Raw genomic sequence first — 18,865 nt, 5'->3', positions numbered from 1 at the left:
CATCAGTACACAGTACCAGAAAAATCCAGAACAGAAAAAGTTGTCTAATAATAAAGAAAGCAGCCTAAAACGACCGTAGTTATGTAGTTAAGTTAGACAGGACAACTACAATGTATTCAGTATGATCACTGAATTAAAAAAAAAAATGAGGGGAAAAAATCACTGTACTAAATGAAACTGAGTGCATTTGTACTTAGAAGCAATTATATTTTGTCTTTATATAACGTAGTAACGTTGCCGTCAATTCGAATCATACTGTTACTTTACTTTCCGCGATCATAATATCAGCATGGGCTTCCACGTGCGGCGCCTTCTCGATTTATATAAAGACATTGGCGGAGTCCTACACCAACCAGCGCGGAATGACGTCACTGCGTAGTGTTTTCCATGGGAACCCTAGTGCTGCAGCCAATAGGAAGTAGAAGGGGAGGAGCCAAAATTTAGGTCAAAGCGTGATCTACTGCTTTCAGCGGTGATGAGGACCGGTGAAATATTATACAGTATGCCAGGATTCTTATGTGCCTCGCGGTGACAAAAGTAAGCCGGGACAACACTGATATTACCAAAATACCTGGACCGTGAATCAAGCGTGCTCTTGCTGGTTTGTGACATTAGACTTCTTCATTTTTTCAATGGAGGCTTTAAAGAACATCAACAAAAAAAAAGTTGCATAACCTGTCGCATACTGCGCATGCGCGGAATGTTCTAATCCTTCTGTTTTGTACAGTATTCCTACATTTTGGAGTTGTAATGATTATAATGCATTATAAATACAGCATTATATGCGTTTTTCCCCGTATTAGAACACGTATGCCAATTAAGTAGATCATAAAACGAATTTAAAAGCAGTATTTTTGCATAACTGTGTCAGTGTACCGTGCAGTGCAGGTCAACGTGTGAATAGAAAGGCGGACCGGGAGGGAGTATGGGCTGAAAATAACACAAATGTATTTAAATATATAAAACCATGTTTACAAGAGTGCTAATGTCTTCATCGCGATTATATTTGTATTGATATTAATAGTTTTAATTGCAAGCTCAGACCAACGCATGCAAGAAACTTTTTCATACGGCACAAAATTTAAAATATGCATCTCAAAATATGTAACTGCAGGCTTGTTTTTTTCTTTCTTTTTTCTCGGACTTTTTTTTACCTTTTAAGGTTTTTATTGACTGGAACTATGGAGGTTTGTTTATGATGTTTTATTTCTTCAGCGTCAAACCTATGAAATCAAGTTACATGTTTGTTTAGGGTTAAATAGATACATTCGTTGAAATAAATATGCAGTGAGTTCCCTGAAAAATGCTAATTTGTAATTTAGTTGGTGAAGCTGGGCTATTTCATGTAACTATCAGAAACAGTTTGTGTGAGTCAGGTGTGTGCTTAAAACTGCATTTCCCATATGACTTTCAATTGTTGTAAAATATCATGGACCAGCAATCTATATTTATACTTTCTAAATATCAATGAACAATGAAATAAATAAATAAAAAACTCTTGTATTAGGTAACTAGGGGAGAATTGATGCTTTTGAATTTTAAACATATTTTATTCCAAGTATTTTCTTCATTAAATGATAAATACATTTTGATGAACTCCTACAAATTACATTTACAAATATAAAAAAATTGCATTTTAATATTTCAGAATATGAAAATTTATTAATAAATGGTCTCATTATGTAACTATGAAACCTGGGTTAAAAGTTTTTAAAAGATCTTATAAATTTCATCATATCTTTATCACTTGTATAAAAATACAGAATCTGAACAAATTACTCTCTCTTAATCCTGAAAAATAAAGACATTGTGACTAAAGGACTTTCTAGCAACACTATATTATTACAGTTATGAGGGTCTGTATGACCCTGACATTATTTTTTACTGAGAAATTTAAAACATGCTTATCATAAAATAGGTGTATTTGTCACTGTATGCATGAATTGCTTTTTTTAATGTATTTTTGCAATAAATTAATAGTTCCAGAGAGAAAAATTAGCATTCTGTCATTGTCTATCATGGAAATGGAAGTGTATTTCAGTTTATGAGGCAAAAATAGCATTATTACATTAATTTACATTTTACAACTTGCATAATCAATAAATAATAAAAATAATAAAAAATAAAAAACATTAATGCATTTACCTTATCTTAACATTTGTTTTCACAGCTACAACATGTAATTGGTTCAGGGGACCTTTGACCTGAAATGTAATGCTTGACCTTGTCCATGTCAGGTGAGCCAGAGTCAAAGCCTTACCTGTACAGGGGCGTGTCTGAGGAAGGGGAATCTGAATCCCCTTGTGGCTCCATGTCTCACCTGCACCACATGGGCAGGGCCTCTGAGGGGAGTGACAGCAGTCATGACCCACCCACTTCTCCGAGGCCTCAAACACAGATGCATGAGGACATGGAGATGGGCGGAAGTGGCTCTAGTGGAAGTGGCACAGAGTCTCACAGTAATGAATCACATGGAAATGAGTCTGTGGGGAGTTCCAGTGGAAACGATAAAGATTCTGCAATCATGACGTCATCAGGGAGTAACAAGAGGTGAGGAGATACAAGACTTTTATCAATTTGTAACATAATACAATTGATTGTTGACATGCATGATTGTACCAGTTGCATTTTTATAACTTGAGAGTGTGAGTCTGTGGTGTGATAACGCCAGTTTAAGTTACCTGGATGAGCAGTCTGATATGCAGCATCGCTGTGAACAACAGTCAATATCACATTTTCAGTCGTGCAGATATTTGAGGAAAAACAGCATTCTTGTTTGAGTGATGTTGCTAAAATATATCATATGATAGAAATATAAGACAAAAACCAATACAAGGAAGGGACCTTATATCTTACCCTTTTTGCTCTCATATCTTGAATTTTAGGAGCATATGACTGCAGTCTACTCAGTCATTGTCCAGCGTCATGTTCATCAGCAACTTCATGCAATTAGAATGCAATTTATTACTAATTAAAACAAATAGTAATAAAATATGTTGATTTTAAGCAAAATGTTAAAAAAAATTATAATGCAATCACTTGTTGGTTTAATTGCTTATCAATTGCCTATTAATTGCTTTAACCAATAGGTGGTGCTGTGACAAAATGGATGTGAAAGAAATTCCAAATAATGCACAGGAAGTTCATCTGATTATGGCATATTTGGTATCATTGTTCTAGATATGGTTTATGGAATCTATCAAGACCAGTAGGTAAAAATAGACAAAACTAATGAGAAGCTATAAGCCTTTTTTGAAATTTAATTATAATTTTTGCCCAAAACTTTTTCAGTACCTTCAGGGCATAGTGACATACCGATGTGTAATGATACACTAATGCGTTCGTGATATATAGCACTTTACGTCAAAATTCAAAATGGCCAACAGCCATCATGGGGAAATTGGGTGGTGTTCGACTCGGTATGCTGCTGCACCAAATCTAAAGGGACTGTCTCATGGTTTTTGATATGTAAGGTGGGAGGAGTTGGATCTATATCTTGGATCTGTAGGGTTGGGGTAGGTGTAGACATTAATAAAACACAATCTAATAGGTAGAAGATGAATTTCATTGTTCATTTCTGATAGCTGCAGCAGAGATTAGCTGTGTCCGAAATCACCCACTCATTCACTAATCCCTATATATTGTACGGCAGTTGAGTGCACTATATCAGAAAGGAGTGAACGACACTGCGCGTGAGACTTGGAGCTGTTGCAAAAACATCATCACATATGTACTTTTATGTTACATGTACCTTATTTTAATAGCAATAACACTTAAAATGGCTTTATATTGTAATTATACATGCTTCCGCATCAGATTTCTGGTCTCATCGATGGTATATTAATTAGTTTTGTAATGCTTTTATGTTCATAATCATTAAATACTATTAAAATACTATTCTGTGTTATTGTTGAGCCCCACGAAAGGTACAAAAACATGATAAAGCACCATAACATTTTTGTGCACTATATTTCAAGTGTCCTGAAGCTGTTCCAAAGTTTAATCTGAGGTACAGATGAATATTTAAGTCGTTAAATTCAAGTTCAGGTAAACTTTTCTTTCCGTCACGACTGTCTGTTATCCTCCATTCAGCATTCAAACTGCATCTTGCGTTTGGTTACTACAGTCAAACTCTCCTCGAGCGCACATTAACTGAGTTTTAAAACTTTTAAAAGAAACGGCTTAATAAACTAACGTACAGATTTAATACACTACGCATCAATATCTTTTCCCTTTGTACTTTGAACTGTGACTCCTTCAAGCGCATCATTCTGTGCACGGGATGCGCATAAGTCTTCTTCTAATTGCAGTTTCTATGAAAATCTTGATACTTTACTGAAAGAATGTAATTTTAACAAGGAGGTAATTTTCATGGGTGATTTCAACATTAATTGGGAAGATAAATCTACTAGGAAAAATCTTAAGCAGATAACTGATTGTTTTGATCTTAAACAATTAATTAGTGGACCTACTCGAATAACCAATTCTACTAAAAGTCAAATTGATCTGATATTTACTAATAGACCTGAGCGAATTTTGAAATCTTGTAATATGTTAACTGGTCTGTCTGACCATAATATGATTCTGGTAACTAGGAAACTAACTAAGAAGAGGTTTAGCTCATTTGTTAAGAAATGTGAATTCTTTGGGATACCAAAGAATAAACAAGAGAATTTTAAAGGTGCTATTCAGCAGATAGAATGGGATAATCTATTATTCGGTATTGATTATGAGGAAGATAGTGACATTTTTACTAAAAGATTCAAAAATATTATTACTGATTATACCTGTAAATTTAATCATAGAAAGAAAAAGAATATGGTCCCATGGATAAATGTACATATTCTGAATTTGATGAAAGACAGGGATCATGCTTTGAAAACCTCACTTAAAAATAAATTGAGTAGTGATAGATATCGATTTACTATGTTAAGGAACTCTGTGGTAAAGAAATTACAAAAAGCTAAAGCAGATTTTTTTCCTCACTATGATAGAAAAAGCAAGAGGCAATCCTAGAATCATTTGGAATCAGTTAAAAAAATAACAGGCCAACAAAATGAAGATAAGAAAATTCTAGAACTTAAAGTAAAAGGGAAATCAATAAACAATCCAGCTGAGATGGTAGAGATTTTTAATCATCATTTTGTTGATTCCGTAGAAACTATCACTAGTTGTTTTCCGCCTGCGTATACTAATGTCTGTCCAGTTACAACAGTGGAACCTGTTTTTAGAATAAGGCCTGTTAGTGATTCTGATGTTATGAGAACAATTAGATCTCTTAAGTCATCTAGAGCAAAAGATAAATATGGCATGGATGTTGTTATGCTCAAAGAGTTTAATTTGACCCTAATTAAACCTATTAGTAAAGTTATTAATCTTTCAATTTCCCAGGGAAAATTCCCAAGTGTTTGGAAGTCGGCGATTGTTGTTCCAATATTCAAAAGTGGAGACTCCCTTTCTATTGATAATTATAGGCCAATTAGTATTTTACCCACCGTTTCTAAAATTATGGAGAAACTAGTTGCAGAACAGATTAGCAGTTACTTGAGTAGTAGTTCATTTTTAATGCATCCAATGCAGTTTGGTTTTTGAGCAAAATACTCAACGGAAACCGGAAATTTTTTTTTTATAGAAAATATTAAAACTCTCTTAGATAAAGGTGGTGTAGTTGGAGCAGTGTTCCTTGATTTAAAGAAAGCCTTTGACACTGTTAATCATAGAATCCTTATGTCTAAGTTAACTTGTTTTAATTTCTCATCACGGTTTTTAGATTAATCGAGGGGTTTGACCAACCATAGTTGGACAGAGGTTATTTATATGTACAAATCATCCAAGCATCTAATTTCTAGCCATTTCAAATATACATTTGATTAACATTGCTAAATATTATTAAACTGGAAAGAAATGAAAGATCCTTCTTTGATTGTCAAAGTATTTCACAGAAAAGAACAAAATACAAACATAAAATATATAATGTAAAACAAAGTAGCCTACAATAACCAGTGTGTTAAAACAAAAATGCAACAATAAAGAAAAAATCAAGGAAAGACCCTAATGAAGAAATCTGTTTCAAGATATTTTTTAAAAGTGCATAATGATAACTTTTGACAACGTTTAATTCAGGTGCAAAAATAATTAATCTTCAAATATATATATATTTCATCCCAAGTACACAATACATGTATGGCCACATGAACTTTAAGAATCATATTTTTTGTTTGTTTGTTTAGATAAATCGCTCAGAGGGGTTTGACCAAACAATTAGACAAACTAGGGTTTTTTTTTTTTTTTGTTTTTTATAAATCATCCAAGCACCCGATTCATAGCCATTTGTAATATACATTTGATATGATTAAATATTATTAAATTGTAGAGAAATTGCAGGATCAGTTCCCTCTTTACGTAGGCCTAGTATTTTCATCGGGTCAGTCGTAGAAAATCTGATTGGTTTATAACTTTTGACGTTTAATCCTGGTGTGAAAATAATTAATATCTAGCGCAAGAGCACGGAGAGATGTGCGAGTGCACAGGACAAAGTTTGAGCATGCACACTTGAGCAAGAGGAGAGACACAGCGTATATCCGAGAGCGCGTGTCCGGTTTTGTGTGAGAGCAAAGGAAAGTAAAATAACGCCATAAAAATTAAGGTCACAGAGTCTGGAGGAAGAGTGGAGAGGCACAGAATCCATGTTGCTTGAAGTCCAGTGTGAAGTTTCCACAGTCAGTGATGATTTGGGCTGCCATGTCATCTGCTGGTGTTGGTCCACTGTGTTTTTTGAAGTCCACAGTCAACGCAGCCATCTACCAGGAAATTTTAGAGCACTTCATGCTTCCTTCTGCTGACAAGCTTTATGGAGATGCTGATTTCATTTTCCAGCAGGACTTGGCACCTGCCCACACTGCCAAAAGTACCAAAAGCTGGTTCAATGACCATGGTGTTACTGTGCTTTATTGGCCAGCAAACTCGCCTGACCTGAACCCCAGAGAGAATCTATGGGGTATTGTCAAGAGGAAGATGAGAGACACCAGACCCAACAATGCAGATGACCTGAAGGCCGCTATCAAAGCAACCTGGGCTTCCATACCACCTGAGCAGTGTCACAGGCTGATTGCCTCCATGCCACGCTACATTGCAGTAATTCATGCAAAAGGAGGCCCAACCAAGTATTGAGTGCATAGAAATGAACATACTTTTCAGAAGCCTGACATTTCTGTTTAAAATATCATTTTTTTATTGATCTTATGCAATATTCAAATTTTCTGAGACACTGAATATTGGGTTTTCAAGCCATAATCATCAAAATTTCAAGAAATAAAGGCTTGAAATATTTCACTATATGTGTAATGAATCTATATAATATATGGGTTTCAGTTTCTGAAATGAGTGACAAAAAATATTGACCTTTTTCATGATATTAAATTTTTTTAGATGTACCTGTATTACTCATTAGAATATGCAGAACTAAGAAATATATATTTTTTCTATTAAGATACTTACTTTGCTGGCCTCTGTAAGCAAAATTCACTCTTAATTTTTGTTATCAAAACAATATATAATTGTCACGAATCTGGTCCATGCTCGCGAGGAAGTGGGAAGACCGGGGACTGAGGCAGAACCGGCAGAGCAGGAAACCAGGGCGGAGCCAGAGGCCAGGGCGGAGCAGACGGGACCGGAGCCCACCAGGGCGGAGCATGTGAGACCGGAGCCCACCAGGGCGGAGCAGGCGAGACCAGAGCCCACCAGGGCGGAGCAGGCGAGACCAGACCCGAGCAGAGGACCACCACAGGGAGGCAGACAGGGCAGGAACCCATGACAGAGACTGGGATCTGGGGTGAACAAGGACAGAAAACACAGAGAGAGCAGAGACAGACAACACAGAGAGAGCCTTCATGGTCTCAGGAGCCGTGGCAGGGCAGGACGGGACCAGAGCGCACCTGGGTGGAGCAGGATAATAATAATAATAATAATGTCAAATAATATAATATTTGTGATCAAAACCTATTTTAGACCCTTTGGTTAAAAAGGCTGACTGTGTGTATGAATTTTAACAAAACAAATTGTTTTAGTCCTCCTGAAATTAAAATTAAAATCTTTGAAAAGGCACTAACTATGCAGTTGTTTAATGTTATATTAAATGTCACATTTGAAATTGTGCCTATATATTTGACACATTTTTGTGAAGGTGATGTTTCTCTCTCTGTTTGAATGAATAATGAATAATGCTTTGAGAATAATTTCTTCAGCATGTGTTTCATCTAAAACCAACAGCAACAGTGTAAAAACTTAGAAGTAACTCACTGCATGTAACCAGTGACATTTACACGTGGTATTAATATTACTGTATTTCCTACTGTATGTCCAGTTGTGACCAAGCCACCCAAGACCGATGTGTTTTAAAGAAGATAACGAAAAAGATATAAATTCAAAGAAGTAAAGGAAGTATTTTTTATGTCCTTAGGTAAACGTTGTTGTTTCTCTGCTTTCTGTCTTATCACCCCCTCCCCTTTAGTTTGAGACCCTGACATAAAAAGTCTAATATTAAATAAAGCATTTTGTAAGGTCTTGATAATAATGCCCTGACTTTTCAGAAATTCTCCAGTCTTTTTATGTCTGTCTCACTTATATTTGTTGTTCTCTTCATCTCTTATTTTTCTTCTGTAGCTCAAACTCTCAGAGTCTTTCCCCTCCCAGTAGCAACAATGCATTCAGCTTGGTCAGTTCAGAGCAGGACAACCCATCAACCAGTGGCTGCAGGTAACACAACCACAGGCATTATATACATAATATATATATATATATATATATATATATATTATAGGTATGTACAGGCATTATATACCAGTTGAATCACTTAATGAAGAAGTCAGTCAGCTCCTCTTTTTGAACTAGTGAGGGAGTGTTGATTCAGGGAGTTAGAGAATGTTTTACATTGTAAAACATGCACTGAACCCTTTTTAAGAAATACAATACTTGTGTCATTTTGAATGTGTATTGTCTCTGCAGTAGTGAACAGTCAGCAAAGGCCAAGAGTCAAAAGGAGCTTTTTAAGGCCTTAAAAGAGCTGAAATATCACCTCCCTCCTGACAAATGTAGCAAGGGCCGGGCAACCACACTTCACACTCTTAGATATGCCCTGCGCTGCATCAAAGAGGTCAAAGGTCAGATAACCACAAATACAATAATTTACCCCTATTTTATGTATTTTTGTATATTATTTTTGTGTAAGCTTGGCATGTTTTTCTTTTTAACAGCCAATGAAGAGTACTATCAGATGCTTATGATTAATGACAGTCAGCCCTCAGGTCTCAATGTGTCCTCATATACTATTGAAGAAATCAACAGTATTACCTCAGAATATACCCTAAAAAATGCTGTAAGTAGCACACACAAACACAGCCTTTAAACAGTTCTTACTTACAGTTCTGAAACCGTTCTTACATATATTTGAGTAAAGTCAAGTTGTCAAAATCAGTTAAAACACAAATATATTTTATGTAGACCTAGACACATTGGATGCACTGCATATTCCGAACTCATATCCCGGATAAACGTACATCAGAACAAGAAAAATAAATACATATATATATATATATATATATATATATATACACAAACTCACACACACACACACACACACACAGTTGCAATCAAAATTATTCAATCCCCTAAAGCATTGGTCTCAAACTCAATTCCTGGAGGGCCACAGCTCTGCACAGTTTAGCTCCAACCCTAATCAAACACGCCTGATCCAGCTAATCAAGCTCTTCAGGATCACTAGAAACTTCCAAGCAGGTGTGATTTGGAGCTGGTTGGAGCTAAAGTGTGCAGAGCTGCGGCCCTCCAGGAATTGAGTTTGAGACCAATGGCCTAAAGTCTATAATGATTTACAACCCGAATTCCGTAAATGTGGGGACGTTTTTAAAATTTGAATAAAAGGAAAACTAAAAGTTTCAAATCACATGAGCCAATATTTTATTCACAATAAAACATAGAGAACATAACAAATGTTTAAACGGAGACATTTTACACTTTTATCCACTAAATGAGCTAATTTCAAATTTGATGCCTGCTAAAGGTCTCAAAAAAGTTGTCATGGGGGCAAAATGCAAAAAAAATTGAAAAGATTCAACTGGGAGAACATCTAGCAACTAATTAAGTTAATTGACATCGGGTCTGTAACATGATTAGCTATAAAAGGGATGTCTTAGAGAGGCAGAGTCTCTCAGAAGTAAAGATGGGCAGAGGCTCTCCAATCTGTGAAAGAGTGTGTAAAAAGATTGTGGAATACTTTAAAAACAACGTTCCTAAACGTCAAATTGCAAAGGATTTGCAAATCTCATCATTTACAGTGCATAACATCATCAAAAGATTCAGAGAAACTGGAGAAATCGCTGTGTGTAAGGGACAAGGCCGAAGACCTTTGTTGGATGCCCGTGGTCTTCGGGGCCCTCAGACAACACTGCATCACTCATCGGTGTGATTCCGTCATCCGTAAACACAATCCGCCGTGCCATCTGCAGATGCCAACTAAAGCTCTATCATGCAAAAAGGAAGTCATATGTCAACATGGTCCAGAAGCGCCGTCATGTCCTGTGGGCCAAGGCTCATTTAAAATGGACTGTTTCAAAGTGGAAAAGTGTTCTATGGCCAGACGAGTCCAAATTTGACATTCTTGTTGGAAATCACGGACGCCGTGTCCTCCGGGCTAAAGAGGAGGGAGACCTTCCAGCGTGTTATCAGCGTTCAAAAGCCAGCATCAAAAGCCAGTGCATGTTTTGGAAGGCACTATGAATGCTGAAAGGTATATAAAGGTTTTAGAGCAACATATGGTCCCCTCTAGACGACGTCTATTTCAGGGAAGGTCTTGTGTATTTCAGCAGGACAATGCAAAACCACATACTGCAGCTATTACAACAGCATGGCTTCATAGTAGAAGAGTCCGGGTGCTGAATTGGCCTGCAGTCCAGATCTTTCACCCATAGAGAACATTTGGCACATCATTAAATGAAAAATACGTCAAAGACGACCACAAACTCTTCAGTGGCTAGAAACCTACATCAGGCAAGAATGGGACCAAATTCCAACACCAAAACTCCAGAAACTCATAACCTGGATGCTCAGACGTCTTCAAACTGTTTTGAAAAGAAGAGGAGATGCTACACCATGGTAAACATGCCCCTGTCCCAACTATTTTGAGACCTGTAGCAGGCATCAAATTTGAAATGAGCTAATTTTTTCCATAAAATTGTAAAATTTCTCAGTTTAAACGTTTGTTTTGTTATCTATGTTCTATTGTGAATAAAATATTGGCTCATGTGATTTGAAATTCTTTTAGTTTTCATTTTATTCAAATTTAAAAAACGTCCCAACATTTCTGGAAAATCGGGTTGTACAAACAAGCTTTTCTGAACATCCAAAGTTTAAAAAAAAGGTCTGGGTTACACTTTATTTTAAGGTGTCTTTGTTACAGTGTAATTATACATTTAAGTATCGAGTAAGGTTAATTAACTACATGTACTTACTATATGGTTAGGATTAGGGTTTGCCTTAGGGTTACTTGCATGTAATTATGCATAATTTATTGTTATTATAATAGTAAGTACGTATAACATGTAACAAGGACACCTTAAAATAAAGTGTTACCAAGGTTTGCATCTATAACTATTTAGTGGCATATTAGAATTGATAATGGCAATATATGGGGCAATTGTGGCCTAATGGTTAGAGAGTATACTTGTAAGCCAAAGGTTGCGGGTTTAAATCTCGATACCAGCAGGGATTGTAGGTTAGGGGAGTGAATAACCAGCGCTCTCTTCCACCTTCAATACCCACCACTGAGGTGAGACCCTTGAGCAAGGCGCCGAACCCCCAACTGCTCCCCGGGCACCGCAGCAAAAATAGCTGCCCACTGTGTGTGTGTGTGTGTTTGATAATAAAATAAAATAAAAAACACAGCCCTAGTTAAAACACAATTAAGCCTTTGGAAACTCCATAACAAAACCAAATTAAGCTGTTACATATGCAGTATACAAGATTTACCCATACATGTACTAGAGCAGTGGTTCTCAAACTTTTTACAGTAGCGTACCCCCTGGGGCATTTAACATTCTTACATACCCCCACTTAGACCGCAGTCACATCTTTTCCATTAAGGGACGATATTTTCCCCTTTAAATTGAATTACAGGTGCATTTTTTTACCTTTAGGGAGGCAACGTTTTTCTAGCCTTATTAATTGCATATCATGTTTTATGTCATATTCTTAACATGCCATTAAGTGCATTATTAATATAACAAATAAAGCAATAAATGATGGCAAAACGAAGTGAAACTTGTAGATTTAAAACTAAAATCGCGAGTAGGTGGCGGCAAGTCACCGCCTTAATGAGCGAAGCATCACGTTATTCATTCATTCATTCAGTAACGAAGCAAATGACTGTAGTTATGAATGGGTTATTAATTACAGACTCTCCGAATCATTCAAAGCTGCAGATTCGTTCACTAATGAAACACCGTTGTTACATGGAGACACACACCAGTTCTGTTGCGGATTTCGTTGGAGCTATTATTATTTTGTTATAAAATATTGTAAACAATAATTGAATATATTGTGTTTAAAATGTAGGCTACGTTTAAAATGTAAAATATCACAGTTGCAATCGTTTGAATATTCAGGGAAAATTTACTGGGCATGTGCATTTACATATTTTCCTAGCCAACAATATAACGTGAAACCTATGAAAATGGTTTAAAAAAGCACACAGGCCATAGTTTCATCACTTTACAGTGTCGCAATGACCGTCTTTTTACAGTTAATGACCTGTCATAGTTTAATGAGTGGGAAGATGACATGAAGCGACACGAGGTTAGCTGCATTGAAAACAGATGAGTGCATGTGCATATACAGCTCCCGATCGGGGGGAAATTCACAGGATTTTGTCCACAGAATGAAAAGAGCACACGTTTTAACATTTTATTATTTCACACTCAGTATTTTAAATTAAGCGCTGCAAGCATACAGCGCCAGACATGACCGGTTTTCTGGTATGCAAAACAAGTACTTTAAAGGAATTCCAGCCAACAACAGCACAGCTTAACCCTCCTCACATATTTATATTTAGCTATATTGAAAAAGTTTCAATTCAGTCGATCTTTTTTACCCCGTTTTAACATGGATTTCTATGGAGACCGGCTGTAGCTGTCGGGCAAGATGGCTGATAGCAGCGGTGGCAAATAATATCCGCGTTCTGATTGGTCAGATCGCCTGTCAGTCAAGCTCTTTGCTTGAATGACTGCCTAATTTTAGATAAGCCAGCTCAGTAATTTCTGGTCAACTGTACTGTGCCATAAGGGGAGTGCCTTTTTCTCGGTTTCTCTACGAAATTCATTCACAATTTGGAGAAAGGTTTTGTTTGCCTAAGAGAACCAAACGTCCACGTATACTGTTTCTGGAATGACAAACGCGAATGTTAAATTTACGCGAGGGTATAAGTTAAATCATGCCACGAGTCTGCTTTGATTGACAGTGGCAACGGAATGAATCATCTGATGTAACGGTTCATTACAGCACAGTACGGTACACAATTATGTCCATTTCCATTGTCAGAAGTTGTGAATGGTACCAAAATAGAGAAAAGAACCGTACCACTTTTTTGGTACCCTTCTGTTGGGGTACCTAGCACAGCAAAGGGTACCAAAAGGGTGGAGCTAAACTCACTGCAGGACGTTGATTGGTTGACTAGAATCGTCACTTTTGCGTGATACAAGGGGACAAAGCTTCTCCTTCACTCGTTCCACTCTGTTGTCCATAAGTGTTCAGCTTATTTACATCAGCGCGTGCAGACAATAGCTGTTTCTCAAGATGCATTCTTTTCTTTTCTTGTGGACTTGTGACACGTCATTGCCCCAAAACCCGCATAATTTTCAAAATATTACTGTTATTGTGTCATGAAATGTAGTTTTAAGAGTTTTTCAGACGAGAATGTAATTGTTTAAAACTCAAATCTGCCGTTTATTTATAAAGATAGCGCCCTTTTGAAAATTTGCTATGCTGCTTTCGGTGCTCCAGGCGATCATTTTTATTTCATTTTTATTTTTCGCTGAGACGTTTTTGGCACATTTCTTCATGTCGTCTCCATGAATGAAAAGTGAACATTTAATAATGTGAATTTTACTGCACAGAGTTGAGAAATAATAGGCTAAAGGCTTTACAATTTTATAAGATTTAAAAAATGGGTTCATAGCTATGAAGGTAGGGGGGAAAAGGAAAAGTGGTGTGTGGCCAAGTATGGTGACCAATACTCAAAATTTGTGCTCTCCATTGAACCCATCCAAGTGTACACACAGTAGTGAACATACACCCGGAGCAGTGGGCAGCCAATGCTGCGGCGCCCGGGGAGCAGTTGGGGGTTCGGAGCCTTGCTCAAGGGTCTCACCTCAGTCGTGGTATTGAGGGTGGAGAGAGTGTTGGTTATTCACTCCCCCCACCTACAATCCAAGCCGGACCTGAGATTCGAACCCGCGACCTTCGGGTTACAAGTCCGACTCTCTAACCATTAGGCCACAACTTCCCCCTAAGGTAAAATATTGATTATTGAGAAAACCATTACGATATCGTTTAAGAGATTAGCCTAACTGCCTAAACAGTTATGATAGTGTTTATTTGTCAGCATTTAAATATACAGTTACGTGACTGGGTACTTTCCTGGGATTAAAATGATATGTTCTTTAATAACATAAAACTTTATGTTAATTCCGCTATCATTATTTACGGTGTTGCGATTATTTTGTTTCTCAGTTTCTGATAAGAATGAGGCAGGGGAGCTTTCTGTGAGAGTCTCTACTTATATATAGCACATATAAACTGAGCTTCACCGAAAGATTACGAGATGGCTTATCTTTATCCGGAAGTTCTAAATAGCGCTCCGTGCATATGGTCAAATGGACAAATAAATATAATCATAAATAAAATGTTCATTTTTAAAATTAAGTTTTTAATATTAAATGTTAAAATCATTTTTAATTATTAAATGTTCATTTTAATATATAAAGGCAAAAGCACAAAAACTCAGTCAGTGTCCGAATACTTCCAGACCTGACTATATATATAGGTTATATATGCTAGACTTGCTGGACTGGACTTGCACCTGGACACAGCTCAGTTCCTAAGCTCATTTTGTGAGAGACGAACATACTGTAAAAGCAATGTCTAAAAACTGGTGTTTTTGTGTCCAAAGGATATTTTTGCAGTTGCGGTGTCCCTGGTCACGGGAAAAATCATGTACATTTCTGAACAGGCTGCAAGAATTCTGAACTGCAGAAAAGATGAGTTCAAAGACAGAAAGTTTGTGGAGTTTCTGACACCTCGTGACGTCAGTGTGTTCTACAGTTTTACAGCTCCATACAGACTTCCATCTTGGAGCATGTGCACCGGAACAGGTCAGTCTACATGCACAGTGCACTGAACTGATTTATTGAAACATATTTCCAACTATACATGTACTCCCATTCAAAAATATGCCTGTTTACTAGGGCTGTATGAAAATTTATTTTTCCTTTACAGATCTAATTCTGATACCTGAAACTCTGTATATTGGCCAATACTGAGCCTGTACTAGTACTGGTCAGATTTGAATATATATATATATATATATATATATATATATATATATATATATATATATATATATATATATATATATATATATATACCTTATTAACCTGCTAACGACACATTACTTTAAGTAAAGACAAAAAAAACAAGCACATAAGTACGTTAAAAATTATAGCTTGTTTTGTTCTTCAAAAAGGTTTCTATAAGTTCAAAGATTCCTCCTTGCCTGCCCAATAGACAACAGTGATCACTTATATTTTAATAGTCACTGGCTACACCAATCCGATAATAAGTATAACTTATAGATTGAAATATATGTATATACAATATAGAATGCACTGCATTTTAGCTTGCTTATTTTGCTCAAATGCATTATCTATTTAAGTCCAAGTCATACTAACAACAACTATGCTTCTAACCACAGGTCGAGAGCTGTAGTGTAGTTCCAACCATGTAAGTTGGAACAGCTTACAGCTGTTTGCGAATATTTGTTTAAACTGTGGTTTCGGGAAACACTGAATCATTTACCTGTGTTGGTAACGATGGAACTTGAAATTGTTGGCTAGCAGTGCTTTTCGGAAATGCACCCCAGCTCTGATTTAAAATATTCACAACATTACAACATTTGGTCTGAGGCCAAAAAGTGTCTGATTAAAAGGATAACTCGATATAACAAAACTGTTTTGAACAAATTGTGACTCTATACCAGGGGTCCTCAAATCTGGACCATTCCTGCAGAGTTTAGCTCTAACCCTAATCAAACACACCTGAGCTGCTAATCAGAGTCTTCAAGATCATTAGAAAATCACAGGTAGGTGAGTTTGATCAGGGTTGGAGCTAAACTCTGCAGCAGATTGGACCTCCAGGGTAAGATTTGAGGAACCCTGCTCTATACAGTGTATGGTTTTGTCTTTGAAGAAACAGGTTGAAGGAGGTTTCCTCATTTATTTACTCTCTCTCTATCTCTCTACATCTTGCATTATTTTTGTTCACGTTCATCTCTTTCGCTGTTTTTCAGACTCATCATCGACTGAGTTCATGCAGGAGAAATCCTTCTTCTGTCGAATCAGGTCAGAAAGCACTATTATACAAACACACATTTACGTTACGTGTTCATAACTGTAAGTGCAAAAGTATCATTTCACACTACCATTTATTTAGTAGCTATCTTACAAGCATAGATGTAGTCCGGTAAATTTGAAATAGTGACAGGCTATTGACTGTCTAATGCATATTGCACACTCTGGCTGACAAGTTTTGGACAATAATATTTCAGTATGATTGACTGGCTAGTATATTACTTAAAGGTAGGGTAGGCGATTTTGAAAAGGCTAGCAATAGCAAGCTATAAGATCACATCCTCCCTGCATAATCACTCTGCAAAGCCACGTCTCCTCCAAAACACATGAATGTGCACAGGCAGAACAGAGGCTAATCAGCAACACTTTGAGAGATGGCGTTGGTGGAGGGTTGAATGCAACACTGTCAGATTACCTCATGTCTCATTCACCGGTGAGAAAATATTACAGTACAAAGCGCATAATATTACAATAATAGAGCCTTTCATTCTCACTGGAACACACTGATGACGTATCATGCCGAACGTTTTGATTGGACAAACATTTTATGGTCTTATGCCTTTCACAGATGATACATATAATACATACAGTATAAATCCCAAATTCTGGCAAGAAACTCTAGGTGGTGCAGTCCGATAGGTTTAACTCAATCTGACATAATGACATCATCACAAGAAAAAACACAACATCATCAAGGGGAATAAAATGTTTGATCAGAGTAACTGAAAAAATCCTCAGTTTACTGCCAAAGACTTGCAAGATGCCCAGATGAAAGGAGGAGAAACATTTCAATGCAGAGTATAAGAAGAACACTAAACAACTGTTGCATTCATGTCGGCACATCTTGCTGAACAGAAAAACATACAAAGCCAATTTGAACATGCTAACATTAAAATGGATATACCTGTGGAGTTCTGGAGGAATGTTTTATGGACTAATGTGGTCAAACTGTAACATTTTGGACCTATGGATCAGCTGTATGCATGGCACAGGTTTTCTCTTGTATCAGCAGCCAATGAGCTTGCTGCTCAACATTCAAATACTTTTCTATTACTTGTGGTAGCAGTTGCAGTGTGCTTCAGAAACCCTTCACCTTCCCCAGCTCCACCTGTATAGATCTGCTACGGGGTGATCATGTATGCTAAGGGGGTTATTCATAATAATAATAATACATTAATATACATTCATATTTAAGGCGCCTTTCAAACCACTCAAGGTTAACGAACATCAGGAACAATAAATAGCAATATCAATGTTATATTCATATATTTTATATTTGCAGCAGCAGTATTTCTTACATGCTCAGAGCAGCATGTCGTGGGTGTATTGGCAATAGCAAGTCTCTGTACTTTCTCTGCTGCAGCAGCAGAATTGTAGCAGATCTATTCCGCCAAGACCAAATACATTAACAGTGTTATGTACATTACCATGCCAATCCCTCCGAGACTTGTCATGACAGAAATAAATTTAGTCCACTTAACTTAGTGATTGCTATCGGGGTGTGAAGAGACTTTCAACCAGCATAACAAAACAATTTTTTTTTAACCAAATCTCCCACCCTGCCTTTAAGAGTTCGAATGCACAATTTTTTTATTAATCCACCAGGAAACAGAATTTGACATTCAAGTTACTGCTACAATAAGAGATTAAAAAGAGGATTTCTAAAGCCCCTAAATATCTGGTGAAAAAAACTGTTGTTGTTTACATGTCAATCAAATGATTCATATTTAATTGGGCTGCTAAATTCATTAACAGTTCAAGTCATTATGCTGTTAGTTAAAAGTCTGGTGACGCAAGACTAGGTTTGAAATTCTTTTAATATGCTTTTGTGTTTGTTTGTTTGTTTGTTTGTGTAGTGGTGGTAAAGAGAAGGAAGGAGATCTACAGTACTATCCATTCAGGATGACTCCATATTTGATGAAGGTTCAAGACTCAGAGCTCTCTGAGGAACATTTCTGCTGCCTCATACTGGCTGAGAGAGTTCACTCTGGATATGAAGGTAATTACACACAGTTGCTCTTGCCCTTATGTCCTTCAAGCTATTATGATAACTAAATAGGTCGTGTCAGTCACACTTTAGAATAGGCAACTATTAACTACGACTTTTCCCTCAATAAATTCTTAATTTTCTGCTTATTAATAGTTAGTAAGGTAGTTGTTAGATTTAGGTATTG

The 18,865-nt window shown here is 36.7% G+C and overlaps 1 protein-coding gene across 11 annotated transcripts in view; it reads left to right on the top strand.

The window, feature by feature from the left end:
* The first annotated feature begins 421 nt into the window (after window positions 1-421).
* Window positions 422-18,865, top strand: part of LOC306854457 (period circadian protein homolog 2-like) — a 35,547-nt gene continuing 17,103 nt past the window's right edge. For 4 of the 11 annotated variants that reach the window (XM_079392459.1, XM_079392460.1, XM_079392456.1 and 1 more), the window contains exons 1-7: window positions 428-601; window positions 2,171-2,550; window positions 8,662-8,754; window positions 9,004-9,373; window positions 15,236-15,437; window positions 16,631-16,682; window positions 18,548-18,690. In XM_079392459.1, coding sequence (XP_079248585.1) covers window positions 2,231-2,550; window positions 8,662-8,754; window positions 9,004-9,373; window positions 15,236-15,437; window positions 16,631-16,682; window positions 18,548-18,690 — 1,180 coding nt within the window. In that variant the 5' untranslated portion in view covers window positions 428-601; window positions 2,171-2,230. Of the gene's footprint in view, window positions 602-2,170; window positions 2,551-8,362; window positions 8,431-8,661; window positions 8,755-9,003; window positions 9,374-15,235; window positions 15,438-16,630; window positions 16,683-18,547; window positions 18,691-18,865 lie in introns of those variants that run through there. The other 7 variants (XM_079392461.1, XM_079392458.1, XM_079392466.1 and 4 more) reach the window with 6 other exon arrangements.

Source organism: Barbus barbus (assembly GCF_936440315.1).
Source record: "Barbus barbus genome assembly, chromosome: 34".
Lineage (NCBI taxonomy): Eukaryota > Metazoa > Chordata > Actinopteri > Cypriniformes > Cyprinidae > Barbus > Barbus barbus.
This window is presented reverse-complemented; position numbering and strand designations above follow the sequence as displayed.